Source organism: Gambusia affinis, linkage group LG02, assembly GCF_019740435.1.
Source record: "Gambusia affinis linkage group LG02, SWU_Gaff_1.0, whole genome shotgun sequence".
Lineage (NCBI taxonomy): Eukaryota > Metazoa > Chordata > Actinopteri > Cyprinodontiformes > Poeciliidae > Gambusia > Gambusia affinis.
In genome coordinates, this window is record NC_057869.1 from 18,407,016 (window position 1) to 18,429,294 (window position 22,279).

General features: G+C 35.7%; 2 protein-coding genes across 2 annotated transcripts in view; one reads left to right on the top strand and one right to left on the bottom strand.

Moving 5' to 3' along the window:
• Positions 1-758: 758 nt before the first annotated feature.
• On the bottom strand, positions 759-3,918 carry terb2 (telomere repeat binding bouquet formation protein 2). Its single transcript, XM_044100295.1, has 6 exons — positions 3,684-3,918; positions 2,054-2,135; positions 1,821-1,960; positions 1,615-1,676; positions 1,466-1,530; positions 759-1,390 (listed from the first exon to the last, which is right to left on the bottom strand). The coding sequence occupies exons 1-6, from the start codon at positions 3,745-3,747 to the stop codon at positions 1,135-1,137; spliced, it is 669 nt and encodes a 222-aa protein (XP_043956230.1). The 5' UTR covers positions 3,748-3,918; the 3' UTR covers positions 759-1,134.
• Positions 3,919-15,152: 11,234 nt separating this feature from the next.
• The window catches only part of tjp1a (tight junction protein 1a), a 108,954-nt gene continuing 101,827 nt past the window's right edge, over positions 15,153-22,279 (top strand). Inside the window, exon 1 of the mRNA XM_044100316.1 lies at positions 15,153-15,267. The gene's annotated coding sequence lies outside the window, so the exon portion shown is untranslated. The remainder of the gene's footprint in view (positions 15,268-22,279) is intronic.

Genomic DNA, 22,279 nt, shown 5'->3' on the forward strand with positions numbered 1-22,279 from the left:
CTTCAACTCAAATCATGAAACTCGAGTCCATCAGCAGGAAATAAATTAGGACGAATTTTTTGTTTGTTTGTTTTTGATGCTCCCCCCCGCTAGATATTAAAATATTGGCTTATTCCTTTACTCGTTTTATAATAACTATAATGTTTGCAATATCCGTTCCTTATTAATACCCCGTTGCTCAGCAACGCAGCCATAAAGATGACGCGTGCCAGTAGAGCTGAATTGAGATGGTTCAAATGTTTTACAGTTAGTCCGAGGTGAGCAAACGTTTTACTTTAAGGATATCATTACTCCAAGAAATGACTAACTATTCTGTAGAAAAGGCTACACAATTGAGTAACTATTCATAGCATCTGATTTAAAATTGGGAAATGTCATGAAACAGACAATAACGTAAAAAAATAAAATAAAATTAGGCAAAAGAAATTGAAAATTTCTTACAGTAGACAATGTGTACAGAGTTAGGAAAGGATTCTAGTGACTGTATACTTTTTACAGTATCTTTCTTTTACCTCCAAATGGTACAACAGGCTCAGTAGATAAGAAAATAACAGGAGAACAATAAAGCTTGTGCACAAACAACAAACCCCACTGTAACATGCAGTGGTGTGTCTGGTGTATTTTTTGGTCAAAATATGTTTGTTCATTTTGTGAAGTTATTAAAGGAGAGAAGAGTATCCAAACATTTTAGGCAAAGGAGAGTAGCAGTACTTAAAAATAATAGTATTCAAGTAGAAATCAAAAGCGCCCACCTCTACTCTTTGTGCAAATACAAACATTTTTATGCAATGTTTGACAATACAGTATTTAGTATCACCATGAAGTTATAGTTTACATTAAATCTGTGGGCTTCAGCTAAACATTTTAAAGAAACAAAAAAACATAAACCATAAGTAGAATACTTACAGAATATATATTGGTGTGCAATAACACTACCATGTTCCATATTTTATTCCAAATACAGAAAAACAAATATATCTGCATATACTCTTTCATTGAAAAGCCAGAGGTACAAATTATGTGGCAGCCTTCATGTTACAAACTGAAATTAAACACAGACAAATTAAATATACCAGGAATACAAGATGAGACTGCCATTGTTTCTGTAATTATTATTATTTTTTTCCCCCTTTCTTAGTGTGTCTTGGCATACTTCTGCCCCAAACAAAGGCAGGCTTTACATTTTGAACATCTGAAAACCCCAGGATGCACATCATGCAGATCACCAGAATATTTCGCAAGGTTCTCTATGCTGATGTACCCCGCAGGGACATAGCAGTCTGTCTCCATGTTAAGCAGTTTACCCGGGGCCACACAACTAACTGGGCTTCTTAAATGGTCTGGTAGGGGAGCTTCACCCCCTGATGATTCCATGTCTGATTCCTCAGATCTGTCAACAAAGCAGAGAGAAGTCGATTTATTTTAAAGATCAAAAATTTCATTGAAATCAAAATGTTAAACTTACATGCTTTCTCTTGCATCTTGCTCACTGTGGGGGACATCTGGTAGGCAGAAAGACTTTTGTTCGTCCTGTGAAACAAGGGGGGGGAACCTAGATGACCTACTTCCAACATGATCTACCCCTTTTTAATTCTGGTTGACCAGTTTTGTTACCTGCGCAATGGTTTCTTCATCCTCACGGTCCCAAATCAACCTACCAACCACTTCTCTCACCTCTTGAATCACAAAAGAAACACAATGAGTTATAAATAAAACGCCTAGCCCTTTGGACGTGATTGAAAATAGCTACTTTTGATATTTACAGCAAACACTAGGATCTTCTATATTAAAAAGAGAAGAGAAGAGAAACAATGTGTCACCATCCTGCACAGACGTTGGAGACAGCACATAATGGCCGATGCACACTGATTTCACACTTTGCCGCTTTTCACAGGTGGACAGGAACAAGCTGTGGAAAACAGTGACCTTGTTCGATATGTAATCGTTGCTTTCAAATATCCTGAAAAAAATAAATAAAAATATTTCCAGCTTTAACACGATTGTGGAAATTTACAAATAGATGCCCAGGATTTGTATTTATCTTCTTACTCACGTCAGCGTGTCGGGACATGTTGCATCTGCACTGAAGAGGTAGTCTGCCTGACTCCAATCTATGGTGGTCCCACCTTCCGCCACTTCAAGAAATATAACATTTAAAGAAATCAGTCAGCCATAATTTTCAACCGTTAACCTATGCACTGTAGATCCAGCCACAAAATAAGTTGCAGACTGACCAGACTAAATAATCCATCAACTATATGTATTCCTTCTTAGAGTTCTTCAGAGTCTCGGTTTTGGACAGGAATGTTTACAGATGAACGCCACATCTTGGATGAAAATGGCGCAGGATGGATTTTCCCATTTTAATAAATGATGCTGCAGGCTTATTGTTCAGAGATAATAACCTTGAGGTTTTCAACCAGTCATGTAATTACAATGTCATTTCTATGTAGTATTCTTAAATGTACTCTTCCAAAATAAACAAAAAACAAAAAGACTTTAACCGTTCTAAGCTTCATAGAGGTTTAGTTGAGTTATTTTAATTACATTTGAAGAGTCGGAGGTTCATATGATTCAGCTAATGTCACTAAAGACTAACATTCGTTGAATGTTAATTCCATCTACAATTTTATCATGCTGTTAGCAACATTGAAGGATGAAGAAGCAGACTGGGACAAAAACACAAAGCATTCCTGACTTCCAGGTGGAAGATCTGTGATTGTCAGTTTTTTTGGGGGGGTTTAAGTAAAGCCCAACAAAGCTTCTTGTATGACCTGCTTATGTTAATTAAAAGTTGTGTTAGTTAGATTGGTTAGATGTTTCTGTGTCAAGTCTGTATGGAGGACCGTTTTGGTATCCGCTACATAGAGGTATGATGGGAAACAGCAGCAGTCAACACCTCATTTCTCATTTTTCAGCTTTAAAATGATAGCAGGTGACTTCATGTCTTCAGCACCTGTCCTGTCTGCACGTCCAGGGCTGCTGCTTCTTCTTGTTACTGAAGTAACAGTGTCACTTTCCAGCAGATGAGCTGGTGTTGACGTGTGAAGCCTGACTTCAGCCTGTGAATGCTGAAGGAGGTGAAGAAGTTGTCCAAGCCATCAGAGCAGCTCAATGTCTTTACAGGACAGGACAGTGGGTAGTTTGACTTATAGTCTTTGTCATGATGCCTTTCCGGATTAAACCAAAACAGTGAAGAGGAAGAGATTGCTTTGTAATTTTTCTATTCTTTCAGGCTTTTGGGGGGGAAAAAACTATTGAAAATACACTTGTCTAAAATATGCTAACAGCTTGTATTACTGAGAGTTTATTTTTGGTTGTTCATGTTCAGATTTCTGTTTAAATGTTAATTTTTGCCTATTTAATATCGTATATTATGTATGTTATAACTGCTTTTGTGAAGCTTGTAATGCAATAATTTCAAAAATAAACAAACAAAATTGACAACTGCACATTCCCCAATTCTAACCAGACTAAAACGCGAATTTTGATGTTAGATTTTGAAATAATGAGAAAGAAAATATTTTAGAAATGATTTGAAAACAAAAATAAATAAATCTTATTCCATTTTTTAGATGCTTTATTTTCCTAGTTAATATAAATAATAAGCTACAGACGTTCAAATATGAGAATGTTGCCTTAAGTGGATGTTACTTGGATAAAGTTGAAAAGAGTTAACTTACTCCAAAAGTCAAGACGATCTTGCGGCACACTGCTCGAAAACCAGGCAGTCTTACAGCGAAACATGGCTTCTTGTCCTTTAAAGATGAATCCTAAACCGTTTTCTCGTGTAGTTTTGAAGCTATTGTCAATTTGTAATGCCTATCTTCATTCTTTAATCTTTTGAGTCAGCTAGTGTCCAACGATAACTGAGTGCTAGCATCAAGCTATCTGCGGTCCGGCTCTGAACAGTGTTGCATTCAAGTGCCTCGGGAAGAGTTCGGAAATGTCCTTATAATATATAATGTGCATATGAGTTTTCTGTTGTAAAGTAAAATAATTGATCGTGTCAAAAGTTTAATCAACAAAAATGACGAATTTGTTATTTTATTTTATTTTTATTTTTTATCATCATTCTAATTGACCTCAAGTGTACAGATATTTGATCCACTTGGTCCACTTTAGACCAAGAGGCTCCAGGCGCTTTGAAGGAAAATCAAGAATATAGAGTTGAATGGTTTGACGTAGATCTATAATTATGACACCGAATATTTACAGACATATCAAAACAAACCAAAATACAGAATAAACATGAACCCAATAGAACAGAAAAATTAATCAACCAAATAAAATTAAATATGTCACAAAATTAAAGGAGAGGGAAAACAAAGCATACCCCGGTCTTTGTCCTAGTAGATAGAGGTAGGTGGGTTAGTTGGGTTCTTTTGTAAAATTTCCCAGAACCCTACAGCATTTTTATAACACCTTCAAAATCATAACAGCATGATAGATTAATTATCACAGTGTGTTCATTATTTCCTCAAGCATTATCCTTGAATGTGCATAAAGTGAGATAAAGTTTTTCATCACGAGATGGCACTGTTCGCAATGCACGTCTTGAGTAACCAGCCATTTGAAACTAGTTTATCAGATGATCTTTTTTCTTTATTATTAATGGCAATGAATTAATGGTTAATTTTGTGTTTTGATTTTAGACCATGCTGAGAGTGCCTTTTTGACATGGTTCCAGCATGGTTCTCATCTTTTTATTCTGTTCTTTTTTTTCTCCTTTTTTTTTCTTTTGTGTGTCAATAGCAGTTTTTCATCACGAGATGGCACTGTTCGCAATGCACGTCTTAGTGAACCAGCCGGCTTTGAACATGGCTTTAATCAGTGTTTTTTCACATTAATGGCAATGAATTATTAAAGATGGAAAGAAGATTAATCCAGTAATCTCCCTAATGCTGCATTAACTATATTAAGGCTTGAACATTTAAAAACACAGATGTTATTTAGGAGACATGCCATGCTATAAGGGTTTCAAGGAATAATTTTGTTTCTACAACATTCAGGATGCATTGGAGCCCTTTATTTGCTGCCCACTAGCAACAGAATATGTAAATTTCTTAACGTATAATGTTACTCGGTAGTAGCTAGAGGAGCTGAGCACAGGTAAGTGAGCTGATAAGAGACAGATGGGAAACTAAGCTTAAGTTTTGTTTATGTAAAATAAAAGAAAAGCAAGAAAATCTAGGAAAAACCATAAAATGGGCTAAACATTATGATAAAACAAAAGTACAGCAGAGAGAGTAACGAGAAAAATGCAACCAGTGGGGTCAGGACAAGCAAAGGTCTCTTTTAACCAACGTTACCATTATTATTTTAGGTTAATTATTTTTTTTTTGTGTAACTTTTATTGTACTTGATTATATAAACATATTTCACATATTAAAAAGACGTGTAATCATCAGCATCACTGCTTTCTGGTCAGTGTCTTGTTTAATGGGTTGTCTGAAGGTTAGGCATGCATTGCATTAATTTAACTGCACCCACAAAAGATTTTGACTACAATGTGCAAGTTTGTCATGTAGCTTTGTATTTCACAAGAATCCTGTCTATACAATCAGCACCACTGCCTTATAACTAGGCTACGGTAGGCTGGTAGGCTGTTTGTCTGAACTTTGGCTGGATGGAGAGGATATCACTACTTTATCCACTGTAATCCTATATGACATAAATGCACAAAGACAAAGAATCTACCAAAATTTGCAGATCACTGTGTTCTTCTTTGCAATGTTCTGCACGATGCCTGCAAAATATCAGTGCCTGAGATTTTCAACACCGCACTCGGCGAAAACTCTGCTACCATGACAACAGTGAAGCCGCACCCAGATTCTCATGTCTCACCCTCCAACAGGGTCGTTTCAGATCAAAGAGGAGAGGGATGGGCTGGTGGTGAAGACACTGAGGTTCAATCTGGGTCATGGTTGCTCCTATCAGTGGGTGAAGCATTTATTGCTCTAATGTGACAATTGCGACTGCCTTCCCTATCACTGGGTTTTGCCAGAGTGATGCATCATACTAAGGATATTTCTGTCTAGTTAAATTTTGTAAAAAAAAAAACAAAAAAAAACACACACACACACACACACACACGCACCCAATCCTGTGCGACCTTTAAGGTTGTACATACGCTCTTGAAACTGGTCTATAAATTAATCATTGCATTGATGTGAGATCAGCCTATGATGTATTTTACTTAATAACAGGGATTTTTCTTATAGCTTGTAACTTGTAATGATGCTTTTTTTTCTGATTTTAGTCTTTTAAAAGGTTTTGTTGAGTAAAACAAATAATTTCTTATTTCTCCAAATAGTAAAATGCTGCATATTTGAGGCATTTTAGGTATTCAGATAAGTTTGAAACAAATTTCTATTGAGTATATTATGCCATCCATCTATTTTAAAATTAATCCTGATTGTCCATTATTATACACCTATAGACTAATAAACTAAACACCTGTGTGAATTTGCTGTGATCCTTGATCTGTGGCTTATTAAAAATCATCATAAAGAAGATTCATTAATTTCATTCTGCACTCCTGATCAAACATTCATGATGCCACTGGGCATCTCTGGCTTTTTTTTTTTTCTGTCATTCTAGCTTTTCCAGTGTTTCCAGTATCTTTTGATGCCCAGAAATTATCCACGAGTTCTCAACTACAGGACATGTCCCCTTTTTGCTCCTTTGTTGCCTCTTGTGCTTATTTTGTCCTTTCAAGTTCGGTCCTGCTGGACAGAGAAAATGCCCCGCGGTGACAGAGCTGGCTGCCATTGGCTCATTCATCTCAGTTCTGTTCCAGGGATAATGTTTCATTGTGTGTTGGTCTCAATTATTCGAGAATGCTGCCATTTCTGCTCAGTTATTGGTGCTGCTAGAAGACTTTATATAGTTTTTTTTTTAATTTTGGGTCCTGTTTTAGTTATTTTCCATTTTAAATAACTGTGGAATCTGTAAAATTTTGAAAGAATTCATAGAAGTTTTATGTTTCTATATAGCTTCAGTTCAAATTTTACTTGTAAAATTTAGTGGCGGAAAGAAAAAAAATCAAATTACATATTATATGATTTATGCACAGTACTGTATATCACACCAAAAAAAATAACATTAGCTAAGTAAGATTTTCAAATGACCTTTCTGCCAGATGAGGAACAGCAGAGATGTTTGTCTGGAGTATCTGCTCCAAAGAGTTGTGCCTCATGTAAACGATGTGTTCAGAAAAAATGAGCAGAGCTCTCAGGCAAATGCTTCTGGCTCTGAAATTGGGCGCACTTACTTCCTCCAGACCTCTCCTGATGTTCATTTGGTGCTACTCCATCAACAGCGTGGGGCAGTAAACATTGCAGAATACACGTCTCTGCAGAGGGTTTGTGTCCTATCAGAACCAGTCTGTGATTTTAACTTGCTTTGAGTTCATCCCTGTGTTAAATGAGAGCCCATTATTGACCCATTTTTCTCTCTTCCTATCAAGTCTCTTTCTCTCTCCAGCTGAACCAGCAACATCAAAGGAGCGTGCTTCAAATCGCAGGTGTTGAAGGATTAAGGCCACCGCAGGATGTGGTTTTATTCTCAGCTTCATCTTTGATGTAGTCTCTCTTTGACACGCTTGTATCGCTAATGCGTAACACAGCGTACTAGGTTTGAGGATGCATTTCCGAACTTAAAGTCTGAACCAGTGCCTTCATTCTTGTTCAGTGACAGTACTATGCCAAAGTATTCATACCCACTGAAGTTTCTCTATGTCTAGTTACCTTATAAAACCATGTGTTTCACTGTAGTTTATTGGAATTTCATACAACAGATGAATAAAAAGTAACATAAGTGTGAAGGCTGCAGAAAATGAAATGATGTTTTCAACATCTTTTACAAATAAACCTGAAAAGTGTCGTCCTTGTATTGAGCCCATTTTAATTAGATACTCCTAAATGAAATCTAGTGCAACCAGCTGTCGGTAGAAGTCATCTAATGGCACTAAAACTGACAAGGAGATTATTACTCAGAAAAGTAATTTGTAAAGTCAACTTGAAATCACGTATTGTCTTCCTTCCTCTTTACATTCATAAATTCTGTATTCATTTGTCGTGTAATTCTCAAAAATAATACATTGATGTCTGCAGTACTAATGTGACAGAAAGGGAAAAACCTTACTTTTCAAGAAAGGGCTTTGTGTATCAGAAAAAAAAACCCCACTAATCAAGAAAATATTTCATCCCTCTGCCCTGCAATGGCAAAGAATACCTCAAAAGTAAATGTAATTCATACAAGAGTAATCTTAAAAATCACATTAACATAACCACACTTTTCCCCCTGCGTCGTTAAAATGAAGAGTCTCTGTGATATTCATAAAAGACACACTGATCAAAGTGGGGTTTTTTTATTTTGCATGTCATGGTGGATGATGTAATGAAAGTCACAGGCAAATATTTTTCCCAGTGCTGTGAACTTTCACACAAGTGAGGCAACAAATAAACTTTATCAGAGTGTTGCTGTGGTGCTGGCTCAGGGCTCTTCGCTGGCCTTTAACCCTCGTTTTGTCACTGGGGTGCGTTGTCGTGCTGAGGAGGGACAGGAGAGCACATTGTTCCCCCATCCGTTAAGAAGCCACAGAGGCAAAAGCTGAGCAGACGGAGAGAGGAAACGTTACAGGCTACAATAGGCTTACCTTTGGGGCACCAGGCTCAGAAAGCATGTATGTGGACTCATACTTGCATCACACTCCCAAGGAGACACATGCACATGCTCACACATTTGCAACATTGCACAGGGGTGTTGGTTAGGCAACACGCAGAGTGAAATATGCAGCTGAACAGAGGACACCTGCGAGACAGAAACTGCCAAACTTTTGAAAGACGGAAGCCAAGTTTGTGTCTCACCAAGGACTGTCATGCTGCTCTGCCAGACCATGCGTGAATGTAATTTGCCCTTTAAGTTTCTTCGGTCGATGATGACTCATCTTTTGAGTTCAGAGGGTGGCATCACAGAGAGATGACTGCTTCCTGTAGTTAACACCATGCTGCTCATTTTGATAAATGACACAACTTCCTTTGTTTCAGCTTTAACATCATTATTTTTTCTTACAGTTCTTCTGTTCTTCTTATGAACACAACTTTTTTTCTTCTTTTGTTGACAGGAAATCTAGGTGACATAAGTTCAATGTATCAATTCTTTTACATTAATATAGTTTTATTTAAGTTTAAAGTGTTAACAGAAGATTAGTTGAGAAACAGGATCATTCCCTTGCAGCAAGAATGTCCTTGGTTTGAGTCCCAGCCTGGGGTCATTCTATATGGAGTTTGCATGTTCACTGCTAAAAAAAGAAAATGCCAGTCTCTGCATCTATTAGGTGTACAAGTAGTTTTATGCTTATACTATAGATAGTTATACTTTATGCTAATACTATAGACATTCTTCCTAAAAGCTTAAAGCTACTCCAAAGCAGGGATGCCCAAATTCTGTCCTCAAGAGCTGCTGTCCTGCAATTTTTAGATGCATCCTTTCCTCAACAACTTTTAACTTACAGGAAAAATGTCTTATTCCACTGGCAGGTTATTTTACTTAAAACAAGTACTTTTTTTGTCAGCACTAAGAAATGATTGACTTAAACCAAGTTAGCATTTATTGCTGCAAAGTTACTTGCAGGTTAGTTTTGTCTAATTTCAAGTGTACTGAGATGTTTGCGCTTAAAAACTAGACCAAAAATACTGGCCAAGATTTTGTTTCCCTTTGTACATTTATGTATTCATCCTTTGTGGACATGGATGTTTGTCCAACTTTTGATCTATTTTCTGCTTATAGTCAGGTTGTGCCCGAATTTTGATCTGAATTACTAGTTTCATTAGTAAACACCCTCAGTAATTATTTATCGTCAAACTAGGCTCCCACTTATTGGCTTGTTGAAGGGGTTGTCTCATCTTGTAGCTTACCTGCCATCCTTTGAAACTTTAATTTATGGACAAAGTGGCAGGTGACTGTGTAAATCTACTATATCGAAACCTGAAGATAATTCAGGTTACTTTGTAGTACTTTTTAGTACTTCAAAATGAAAACATATCTCCTCACATTCAGAAATTTTCTAGTTGAAACTGAGGTGTCTCCATTTTTTATTAATAGACAAAAACAAGGAACAGTTGTTAATAGGCTAAAGATTATAAATGCATATCTGGCTTCTTTCTTCAGCTCAGAGATGCTGTGATCTTGAGACCTGTTCCTTCTCGTTTTGCAACTGCAGGATGCCGCTGTCTAAACACAGGCCTCATCCGCTTTTTATAACTCTTACACACACCATTTTGTTTTGGCAGTGGCTCTCGAACTTACACCTCTGTTTTCTGTAACTTGCATAAAAAGATTTTTAAAAAGTATAAAAATCTTGCAAAAGAAAAAAAAAGAAGTCATGTCTTTTATTTATTTATTTATTTATTTATTTTTTACAATAAATGTTCAAGCCAAATAATAATAATAATAATAACAATGCAAACACTCTAAACATTTGCTGCAGTTTGTGTAGGGTTATTTGTCTCTTACATCGTGACTTGCTTGGTAAGGCCCAGTAGCAAAGTAGCTTAGGCTTCACTTTTGTGGCAACTTTAAACTGCAGAGACTTGACTGCCAGTTTGTGTTATTGTTGTGGATCACCCCTCAGCTGCAGCACACGCAGGAAAAAATCTGATTGGAGTTTTATACAGTGAAGAGCCATTTGGTTAGCGTTTCTGACTGTTGCTCTGTGCGTCCCTTTAGGGCAGGAACATAAAATATGAGTCAGTCCTCAGTCAAAAACTCTGACTAAAATGTCTCACTAAACTACCTAGGGTAAGTCATGATTTCATCAGTAACCTCTGTGTCCCAAATGTCCACTGATGATAAAAGTGATCATAATGAGCTTGTTACTCTCCAATATTGTTTTTTTTTTTTATGCTGTGACTAGTCAACTGTTAATAATCCTTTTTATGTTTTGATCTATACAGGAGAGTTTTGGAATTATCCTGAAAAACATTTTTTCAATGAGCCCTTATCTACTGACATGAGTCTAAAATGACAAGTTTCAGTTAGTTTTCCAGTAAGATATAATTCTTCTAAAGCGACACAGCAAAGACCATTCATTGTCCATACCGGCCTAGACTGGTGCCTATAACTGGGTAGAGATATGGGGCACAACCTGGACAGGTTGGGAGTCCATCACAGAGACAATCCACCATGCACACACATAGTTAACGTAAACAAATTCACAGGGAGAACAAACAAATTCTATACAGAAAGACCACAGGCCAGGGTGTGACTCACACACATTTGCTGCAGGATAAAAATACTACAACCTGCAATGTGCAGCCCTAAAAAACCAATTCATTTGAACAAGTAAAGAATTTTACTCAAGAAATTAAAAACAAAAGAAAATAAATGCTTTATGAGAACAAGATATAAAACTATTTGCCAATTTGTCACATGAATGTGTATTTGACAGTAAATCAAATTTCTTTTAGTGGCCTTTGGTCAGCTGTACTACCCTGGGATTTTGTTATTTAAAGTTGGTCAAACTGTGGCCTTTCATGCTAGATTTTGTTTGAAATTCTAAAGTTATTATATCTTGTTTATAATTTAGTCAATATCCGTATGATGTGATTTAACTGCATCCTAATCTTCCCCAGCAGACCTGCTGAGCTGATTTAAACTTTGTAGTTTTTCCCACCTCAACAAATTCAGTTGCAGAGCCTGTTCATGTTTAATTAAGTGTCTAATGTAAGTTTGGTCATATAACTAAATTCACAAGGGTCTTCATTAAGTTTTCTTTGACATTGAGTTGAAGCCTCAAAAAGGAATTTGGAAAGTAAACTGTGAAGGGTGACCTCCTATAATCCCCTTTTAATGGGTTGTTATATTTGAAACAATATTTGTTGTGACTTAGAACTGTTTGAATAAACTCAACTCAATTTAACTGAACTAAATAACTGCTCTGTTTTGAATTTTAAAAAGCTTTTTCTGCATTGATGTTGCTTGTAAATATTTAAATGAGGAATCATGCATGTATTTAGGGGGGAAGCAACCTCTACTGTTAAGCAGCTCAAACATATGAAGAATTTCTAAAAATATTTAAAATATTATATAACAAGCACTGCCCAATCAAACAATATAACAGGAAAAGCAATCAAAAAAATGAACAGTGGATCACAAAAGGAATACAAAAGGCATGTAAAAAGAAAAACAAACTTTATAGAGAATTTCTAAAACATAGAACGTCTGAATCAGAAAACAAATATAAGAAATATAAAAATAAGTTAACTAATATTATAAAAACATGTAAAAAGGACTATTATCATAAATTACTGGATAGGAATAAAAACAACATTAAGGAAACATGGAATATTTTAAATAGAGTTATTAGAAAAGCTAACAATAACAAATATCCAGACTATTTTATAGATAATGAACAGAATATTACTGATTTGAAAAGTGTCGTCAATAAATTCAATAGATTTTTTGTTAATATAGGACCTCAATTAGCAGAAAAAATACCGACTACAAAAACTGCAACTCAGCAATATCTAATTGAGAATAATCCCAGCTCCTTATATCTCAAGCCTGTACTAGAAGAAGAAATCATAAACATTGTGAATAACTGTAAAAATAAGACTTCCACTGACTGTGATGATCTGGACATGAAAACTATTAAAATAGTAATTAAAGGAATCTCTAAACCACTAACTTATATTTGCAATTTATCATTTCAAACAGGATCATTTCCCAACAAAATGAAAATAGCGAAGGTCAAACCAATGTATAAAACTGGCAACAAACACCTCTTCACTAACTACAGGCCTGTTTCTCTTCTCCCACAATTTTCTAAAATCCTGGAAAAACTCTTTAAGAAAAGACTGGAACAATTCATAGAAAAACTACTTATCAGCAGTCAATATGGATTCAGAGCAAACCGGTCAACATCGCTGGTCAGAACTGACTTAATAGAAGAAATAACCAACGCAACAGATAGTAAGAAACTGGCAGTAGGGATATTTATAGATTTAAAGAAAGCTTTTGATACAATAAATCATGAAATCCTACTTAAAAAATTAGAACGCTATGGAATTAGGGGAGTAGTTTCTGACTGGATGAGGAGTTATTTAAAGAGCCGGAAACAATTTGTGAAATTGGGAGATGTGGAATCTGATTGGCAGGAGACTGTCTGTGGAGTACCACAAGGATCAGTATTGGGACCAGTTTTATTTAATCTTTATATAAATGATATCAGTAAAGTGTCCAATGTATTAAAATTTATCTTATTCGCTGATGACACAAATATTCTAGCCTCAGGAGACAATTTAGAGCATCTTCTCTCAACAGTCACTTCAGAGATTAGTAAGTTAAAGATATGGTTTGACCATAACAAATTATCCCTAAATTTGGACAAGACGAAATTCATGGTCTTTGGGAACTGTTATAAAAATACTGAAATCCAAGTTCAAATAGAGGACGTAACTCTAGAAAGGGTTTTTGCTAATAAGTTCCTCGGTTTAATAATAGATGACAAAATCAGTTGGAAACCTCATATTCAACATTTACAGAGTAAACTCAGTAGAAGTATATCCATATTGGCTAGAGCTAGACATGTATTGAATGCTAAATCACTTCATATTCTATATAACTCTCTGATTTTACCATATCTATCATATTGCTGTGAAGTGTGGGGAGTTAATTACAAGAGCTCTTTACATCCGATAACCGTCCTACAGAAACGAGCCATTAGAATCATCCATAATGTCGGTTATTATGAGCATACAAACCCGCTCTTCATAATATCCAGAATTCTCAAATTTGACGAGCTTGTAGAATTTAAAATGGCTCAATTTATGTTCAAGGTATCTAAAAAGTTGTTACCTGAGCACATACAGAGCACGTTTTCTGAAAGAGAAGGGGGGTATAACTTAAGGGGTCACTCAAACTTCAAGATCCGCAACTTTAGAACAACAAGAAAAAGCTTCTGTATTTCAATTAAAGGTGTAAAGTTATGGAATAAGTTACATGAAGATTTAAAACAAAGCAATAGTTTAACTCAATTCAAAAGAAAGTACAAAGAGGTAATTTTCAATAGATACACACATGGGGACAGAAAGCAATAAGGTGTGTATTGAAGATAACAACTTGGTGTAAGGGTTTAGAAAGATAAACCAGCATAAAATGTTAAATGTATAGGTAAATATTAGTAACTGTTACTTCTGACTGCCACTTTGATTTTGATTTTTTTTAATGACAGTAGGACTCTAAAGTCTCAAGTGTTTAGGGGTAGGAGTTTATAAGTTCTCACTTCTTCCTACCCCATTTTGAGCATGATATGTTAACTGAAACAAAAAATCTGTATTTTCTCTTCTTTCTTATGCACTTCTTGTTACTGTGCACTATTTTATTTTTATATTTGTATCATGTTCGAATAAATTTCATTTCATTTCAAAAACATGGTCCAGCTTCTACAGATGAAGGCTGTTTGAAATATGTATTTATTGTAAAATATTTACTGTCCTTAATGCTGGAGTACAAGGAAATCAAACAAAAAATGGAACTATCTGCTGTACTGCTGGATTTACAAATACGGAGAAGCAATGTTACAAAGGAAATCTGATGGGTGGCTCAAATTTTTGCTAACAATTTCGCTCATCCACAAATGAAATCTTCAAAACAGTCCTTAAAATTGTGTTGCTGCACTTTTATTTTCATAAAACACCTTATTAAGCCATACTTGAGATATTTAACTGTGCAATAAGGATTCTGTATGCTTTCTGAAAGACAGGAATGACTAATATAAGCCTGAAAAGATTACTTTTCATGATTAAATGTCCGATTCACACCTATAGCAATCATTTTCAAATACTGACCAATGTTTCTATGGTCTGTTAAGGTCATAGTATGTATTTAAGCCAGAAATATTGCTTAGACAGAAGATAAAGCCATATTTTAAAAAAGAAAGAGAGCAGACAGTTCTGAAAGATTATGGTCATACAGCGCTGCAAATAAATATTTCCCCCTTACAGATAAAGAGTTTGATCAAAAAACCTTTAGAGCAAGTTAAGTTCTTCAGCGCTACTGTGCTACAACTTTTGGATGCATCCCTTGTAGAGCCCACCTGAAGCAGATGAGTAGCTCATTACCAGATCTCTGCAGACTGCAGAGGTGAATGACTGGAGAAGGAGCTCGGCATTTTGAATCAGGTGTGTTGGAGAAGAGATGGGTCAAAACGCTGCAGGAGAGCAGCTCGTGAAGACTGGCTTTAAGCGTCCCTGCTTTAGAGTAAGTTTACATTTTTAGTAAGTATATTTATTCAGTTAACCACCACACTACTTGGTAGATATAGAAATAAACGTTTTATTCAACCAAAATAATTATTTTTGACTGGACACAAGCACCCCATAGATCCTCTGACACCAAAGTTTGCAAACTATTTTCATTTGCTGAACTTGGTGGCATGTTTTAGCAAGCATGTCATGGATGTTTGCTTTGTGTGTGGAAAAGACAGGGGGCAAAGTGCAGCAAACAATCCTGTGTAATCAGGATCGTTCATTTTTCAGGTGCAATTTTAATGGTGTTCAAAACTGACTGGAGACTTAATTCTTTTAATCAACTTGGAACACATTGGAAAGGCCTTAAACTGCCTGAATATGTACCAAAAATTGAATAAGCCTGATATCAACAGTAAAAGCGTCACAAATGTGTCTAAATGAAGGGGATACAGTTTTGCCACAAAGTACAGCCTGTTTAAATAGTCTGGGGGCAACAGTGGCTCTGGAGGCAGAAGTTTGTCCTGTAACCATGGGGCTGCCTGGCACCACTGCTCCTTTTGTCTCAGCTTTCGTGTTTTCGGGCAAGACACTTCACTCACATTGCTTGTTGTTGGTGATATTTATAGAGCCTGATTGCATGGCAGCCTCACTTCTTTCAGTCTACCTTAGGTCACCTGTGGCTCCAATGTAGCTCACTACCATCAATGTGTGAAGGTGAGCAGAAATGGGCTACAATTTTATATGAAAACAAGTCCACATTTCTTCTTGTAAATTTGACCTTGCATTTATTTCGGAGACCCATGTTGACACCGGCATGAGTGAATTCATTTTCCAGTTCCCAGCCAGTCTGTAGATTGTGGCCATTCTGTCATCTTGCAGTAGTTGGTTCAGGTTACCTCCCTCTGTGGCTGGAAGTAAGCCGGCTGTGACCTTCACCTTGGCCCTGCAGTTATGTTTAGAGCAGCACATTCTCTCTGCTCGAATACTCCTACCATATATACACACAATACATATATATATATATATATATATATATATATATATATATATATATATATATATATATATAAATATATATATATATATATATATATATATATATATATATATATATATATGCACATAGATAAAAAAAAAATAATTCTCCTACATGCTGATGTCTTTGGTCACTTTTTTGTGTTTCACCTTTTCACAACTTTTTTTTTCTTTTATTTGTTTTTAGTGTTATTGTAAGACTAACTGGGGTTTGAAAAAGATGTGAGGCAAGATTCTCCACAAGTAAAAAATTAACACAAATTCAAAAGAATCATTTAGAAAGGACTGTACTAAAGAAAAACAGAAACATGGCTGATCTAATTAATTATCAAAACGCCAAACCAACTCAAAAAGCCCAAGCTCATGACAGGCTGAGGCAAACTAGGCAACTCTTTCCATAAGAGGAACATATAAAATATGTTTGTCTTTATTCCAGGTTTTAGAGGATCCAAACATCTGCACAAATCATATATTATTTGTTTTTCATTCTTTGTAAAAACAAATAAAATAACATAAAAATGCATTATCTCCTGCTTACTTGATACCAGGTTGTGTGGGGTTACTAAGTCCTTGAGGGAAACCCAGACATCCCTCACTGCAAAAACACCATAAATGTAGTTCATTGATACAGTGAAGCAGTGCCTTTGCCTTCGATTTGCCTTAGTTACAGAGTACCTTATGAATTTGGCAATAGCTTACACAGTTTTTTGTCTAAAAGAAGATTCAGCTGTACAAGAAAAATCACTTTTATACGGTGCACTTGTCGTGTCTTTATTCTGTAGGATAGCGTTGGTTTCATCTGGTTCACACTTCCAATTTATGAGAACAAATGATACAAGAAGACTCATCCAAAATATAAAGAGTTTGCAGTTCATCAAACCCAAGTATTAGACGCTAACTTAAGCTTCCAAGACAGGATCAACGACTATTTTAGGCCAGATTACAATTCATGCTTACTTTTAAGATCTGCTTCAGATGCTACTCTACTCTGGTAAATCCTGAATAGAAATCACTACTTTTGAAAGGTTAGTATCACATGGGAAGAGATTTGAATCTAATGTAGGTTAAATACATTTTAACTTATCTTATTGTATTTTAACTTCATAAATGCCACAAATAAGAATGTGATACATCATTATTATCATTAAAGCTTTAATATGTTAATGTTTAATAAGTAACAACTTATGCAGCTAGCTTTTGATGTGTTTTTTAATATCACAAAATTATGTGAAATAAACTTAATTTTCCAAACACTTTTTCTTAAAATAATAAACAATCGTTTTAAAACGTTGCTTCATATTCCGTATTTAAAATATTCCATTATTAAGTCTGGCAAATTACATCGTGTCTAAATATAATCATTTACAACATTGTTAAGCGATTCTGTTCTGCAGAAACTTTCATTAAATCTGCCTGGTTCAACTTTTCATCATGTCCAGTAATTCAATTTTCAGTAGCCTAATGTGCAGCGTAATATGACCCTACTGCACAGAAGTGATTTGCTCCTCCTTATACCTTGCTAATGTAAAGTAGGAACACACAGATGGTGTATTTCTTCGCTCTGACTCTTTGCTGGGGTTGCTTTGATGTGATGTGCAGCGACAGCCTACAAGGAGCGCACAGAACTCTGCTTTGGCAGCACCTACAGCACTGCAATGTATGCAGACACACAGCCGGCATGGTCTGTAGTAAAAATGAAATGAACCCACGTTAATAAAATATATTAATTGAGTTATAACTGCGCATGTTTTAGATAAAACCAAGTTCTTCTGACACGGTAAAAAGGATATGATGTAACAGAATTGCAACCTTGTTGGAATTTGGCCTGAAATCTAAGAAATCCCTGTATGAAGACTGGTGCAGCTGCTATATGTATGTGAACGCTTGTGACAGTGTCAGCTCAGGCATCATTTAAAAAAGGAATGCCCTGTCAACCTTGACTCTTATAGATCAGTGGGTTTGAATGTCTCTTCGGACCCTACTTCAGCCTCTGTTTAAATCTTCAGAGCCGAGCCAAGTTTAGAGCTTATCCCATAACTACTCAAAGACTTAGACTACATCATTTGATCTTCTTGACAGCAAAGCAGAAGTTTTGAGTCACTGAAGGTGAACACATTGATTTGAACAAAGTCACCACGCCCTTAATTGTTGAGCTTTTAATGCAGTCTCAATATTTTCATGGAGGTTTATGGTTATGTAATTTTATTGATGTTACTCTACATTAGTTTTATTCCCAGTGGTTTTTCTGCCAGATACATACTTTGTATATATGACAAGACTAAAATTCCCTACTTTGAAACCAAGTTTTAAAAGCGTAATACGACACACAAAAATACATCAAATGCTTCCAAAAAGGATATTTAGAGGATATGATTTAATTTATGGAAAGACAAGAATCAGATCAAGTAGACACACAGAGCAAAAACACACCAGATGGTCTTCCTACAATAAACTTAGCAGGTAGCTGGATAAATTGCCCGTTCTCATTTGTCAGAGAAGAACCAGCATCCAGATTAATCAATCCAACAGTAGATTCAGACTTCTATCAAAGCTGGTTAGGGGAGATTTAATGTCTGCTTTGCTAAGTGATCACAAAATCCTTTGGGCCTTTTTAATGTCTTGCCCCAGTGTTGCAGGATTTTTGTAATTATTGAAGCTTTAACAGCTCTAAATCACAGAAATATATATATATATATATATATATATATATATATATATATATATATATATATATATATATATATATTTAATGTTTAGCTTGGTTCTTAATTATAACATATTCTTTTTACAAAGCATATAAGTACACAAAGAAATTCAAAGAAGAAGAATTAAAGTCTCATTTGTCAGCACTTTGATTTTGTAATGTAGAAGGGTGAACAGCTGCTTTGAGTTGCCTCTGAACAGTCGTTTTTAACAGAGGAGAACTCCACTCTCCCACTAGCTCTTTGTACCCCTCTTCATCACTTACATCAGCAAATCTGACCCTACAGGGGAGAAAGTCTCCACCTGGCAGACTGTTAATAAAGGTGACAGTGGGAGGGCAGGAGGGATGGCAGCATCTGTTGTCAAGCCCTGCTGACTGGAGGTAGAGGAGCAGAAAGCTCCTCTTCACTGTCAGGTGATACAGTCTCCGAACGCCTAGCTTCCCACAAACCCACACATAAACTCTCTTGTCTCTGTATAAGTCAAACAGGCTGTCTGTGTGTATGTGGCCCTTTCTTTATGTGGAACAGTCCTTATTCTCCCTCCCGGTGCCCCTGAAGTAGCATCGTAAATCACTGTTTGAGCACGACTCCAACCGTTCAGCATTCAGAACTGCTGGCACCATGTCTCAGACTCCAAAACCTCAAATCATAAAAGTTTTTAATAATACATTTAAACTTTTACATGTGGTTGTGATGGACCCGACTCAAACGAGGACAAAAAGAGTTCAAATTAGAAAAAATTTCAATTTAATTTTTCCAAAATAGCAAACAAAACATAAAAATTCAATGCAAAAATAAATCAAAAAATAAATAACAATCTTGGGCCCAATTTAACTGAGGTCAACTGAACTCTAACTGAACACAAACAAAACTGACCTCCCTAACAAAGAACAAAAGGCTGCTTAAATAGGGGTGGAGTAACCTAAATCTATCACTTGAGGGACATAACAAAAGAATAAATAAATACAAAATTAACTAAAGCATTCTATGAAACAAATAAAGCAAAACTAACTTTTACTTAACAGAAACAATAATAAGTGAATGTTTAAGTGACAAGATTAACTAATTAAAAACAACTTGAAACAAGTCTCCTCCTTCAGTCTTTCAAGACAAATGGTACGCTCCAAGTTTCCTCCTCCAGCTGTTTTGAATCAGCAGCACCTCAAACGAAACACAAGTGTAAGTACACCATTCAGACAGACATTAACTAAAGTGTGCACCCATTAGAAAATGTATATCTAAATGAAATAACTAACTTAAACACGTAAACTAAAATATAATATAAAGAAAAATACTAACACGATGTGGTGGTGGGAGGAGCATCCACCACAGTGGTAAATAAACTTCAAAGCTAAATTAACTACAAATAATTGTCAGTTTTTACCATTTCCAGCCTTATTATTTTCTTTAATTTTGACCAAAAACATGGTCCAAACAGTGACTCTTCAGCAGGCATGCAGTTGTTTCCAATGAGTTGCATCCCTTTTATTCCACATGCAACAGCAGGAACATTCACTTCTATAACTGTTTCATTTACATATTGCTGCTTCTGTATACTTGGTGCGTTCACTGGAGCTTCTTTATCTGTTTAACTGCTCAGCCTGTGCGCGCCTTCTTATAACATCATTGCTCTGGCAGGTCTTACACACATCCAGGCAAGATTTTATTATGCAGGAACACGTTAGTTATGTTTTTTTCTTTTCGGTTGCATAGTGCATTAGAGACGGACGTCCTGATTTTTCTATCTAATAACTGAAGTGCCTTATGAAATACTCATAATTTAACACGAACAGACATCTTCTACTCTTGCAACATTTTTTTGGAGTGCCTGTTGCAAAACACTGTAAATAATTATTTGTTTTCTATGATAAAACCCAAATAAATTATAATAACATCTACTTTGGAAAACTTAAATCATCATCAGTGTTCTAAAAGTTCTGGAAAAGGTTTAATTAATTAGGAAAATTACAGTTAATAAATTATCTATTTAGGTTTGTATTGGTAATTAAGGAAGAGCTCTTAGCTTCCTGATAAGAGCGAGCTCTTTTGCTAACACTAGATCATCTCGCTCCTGTATGCTTTAAAACAAGAAGGCATATCATGTGTCATGGCCGAGCCCAGAGCCAATGTTGCTGTGGAGATGCAGGTCTGGCAATGAGACATTAAAGCTCTGCAGTGGAGTGTTGAGTTACAGGATTCATGCAGCATTCATGCTGCGCCTGAATTTATTTTGCTTGTACACGGGTGACCCGCTTACGAGGCTTATCCAGGTTTTTTACTAATTTGGGATGTGATGTTTTTGGATATCTGGTTATGCTTGTCTCTGTTGACATGGTAAACACTAGAATCTAGTTTCTGGAACTGCTCAGCATCCTTTCTGATTTCTTCTTGCTCACATACTGAGTATGGTTACTTCTATGATCACAGAAAGAATAAAATATAAATTTTAGCTTGAATTATCAGGAACTTTATTGTCAGACAGTTTGGCTTGAACTGCGCTGTAGTATTCCATAATCAAAAACAATGACATGTACACCGCGTTCCAAATTATTATGCAAATTGGATTTAAGTATCATAAAGATTACATTTTTTGTTTTGCTATTAAATTTATAGATGGTATTGTGTGTCAGGGCTCTTTGAATCGCTATAATTAATTTCAGTGCATTTTGAGTTTTTTATTTTTGAAAAAAATACTGTTCTCATGGGGAGCTTTGTTCAGTAAAATTTGATTTACACTATAATAGTTCATGACTTGAAAATTATACTGACCATCATTTGCATTGACCATTTAAGAAAATCAGAGAAAATATCACTTGCATACTCATTTGGAACACGGTGTAATTCTAATGGTATTTAATTTGCTTAAAAATCACTTATTGTTTTATGCTGTTAGAACTGTTCAAGAGGGTATTGCTGTTGATGTTTACTTTTAAAACTCTTTAATTGTATTAAAAAGGAGTTGTCAACTCCAGTCCTCAAGCGCTGATGTCCTGCATGTTTCATTAGCAGACATCATCAGAACATGGCAACATGCTGTGGAGGTAATTCGCCCATTTAATGCACATCTGTTGAAGCAAAGACGGATCTAAAACACGTGGGCCCCAGCTTTTGGTGATTTATTAACATTCTTGTTATTTTAAAAGGAGTTAATTTAGTTCTAACTCAAAATAATTTGAGAGTATTCAGGTGCGTACGTCAAATAAACTGCAACCTTGAAATGGTTCGTCTTCACTTGTAGACGTGATTTAACAAATGGATGATGACACACGCTAGGCACTTAAT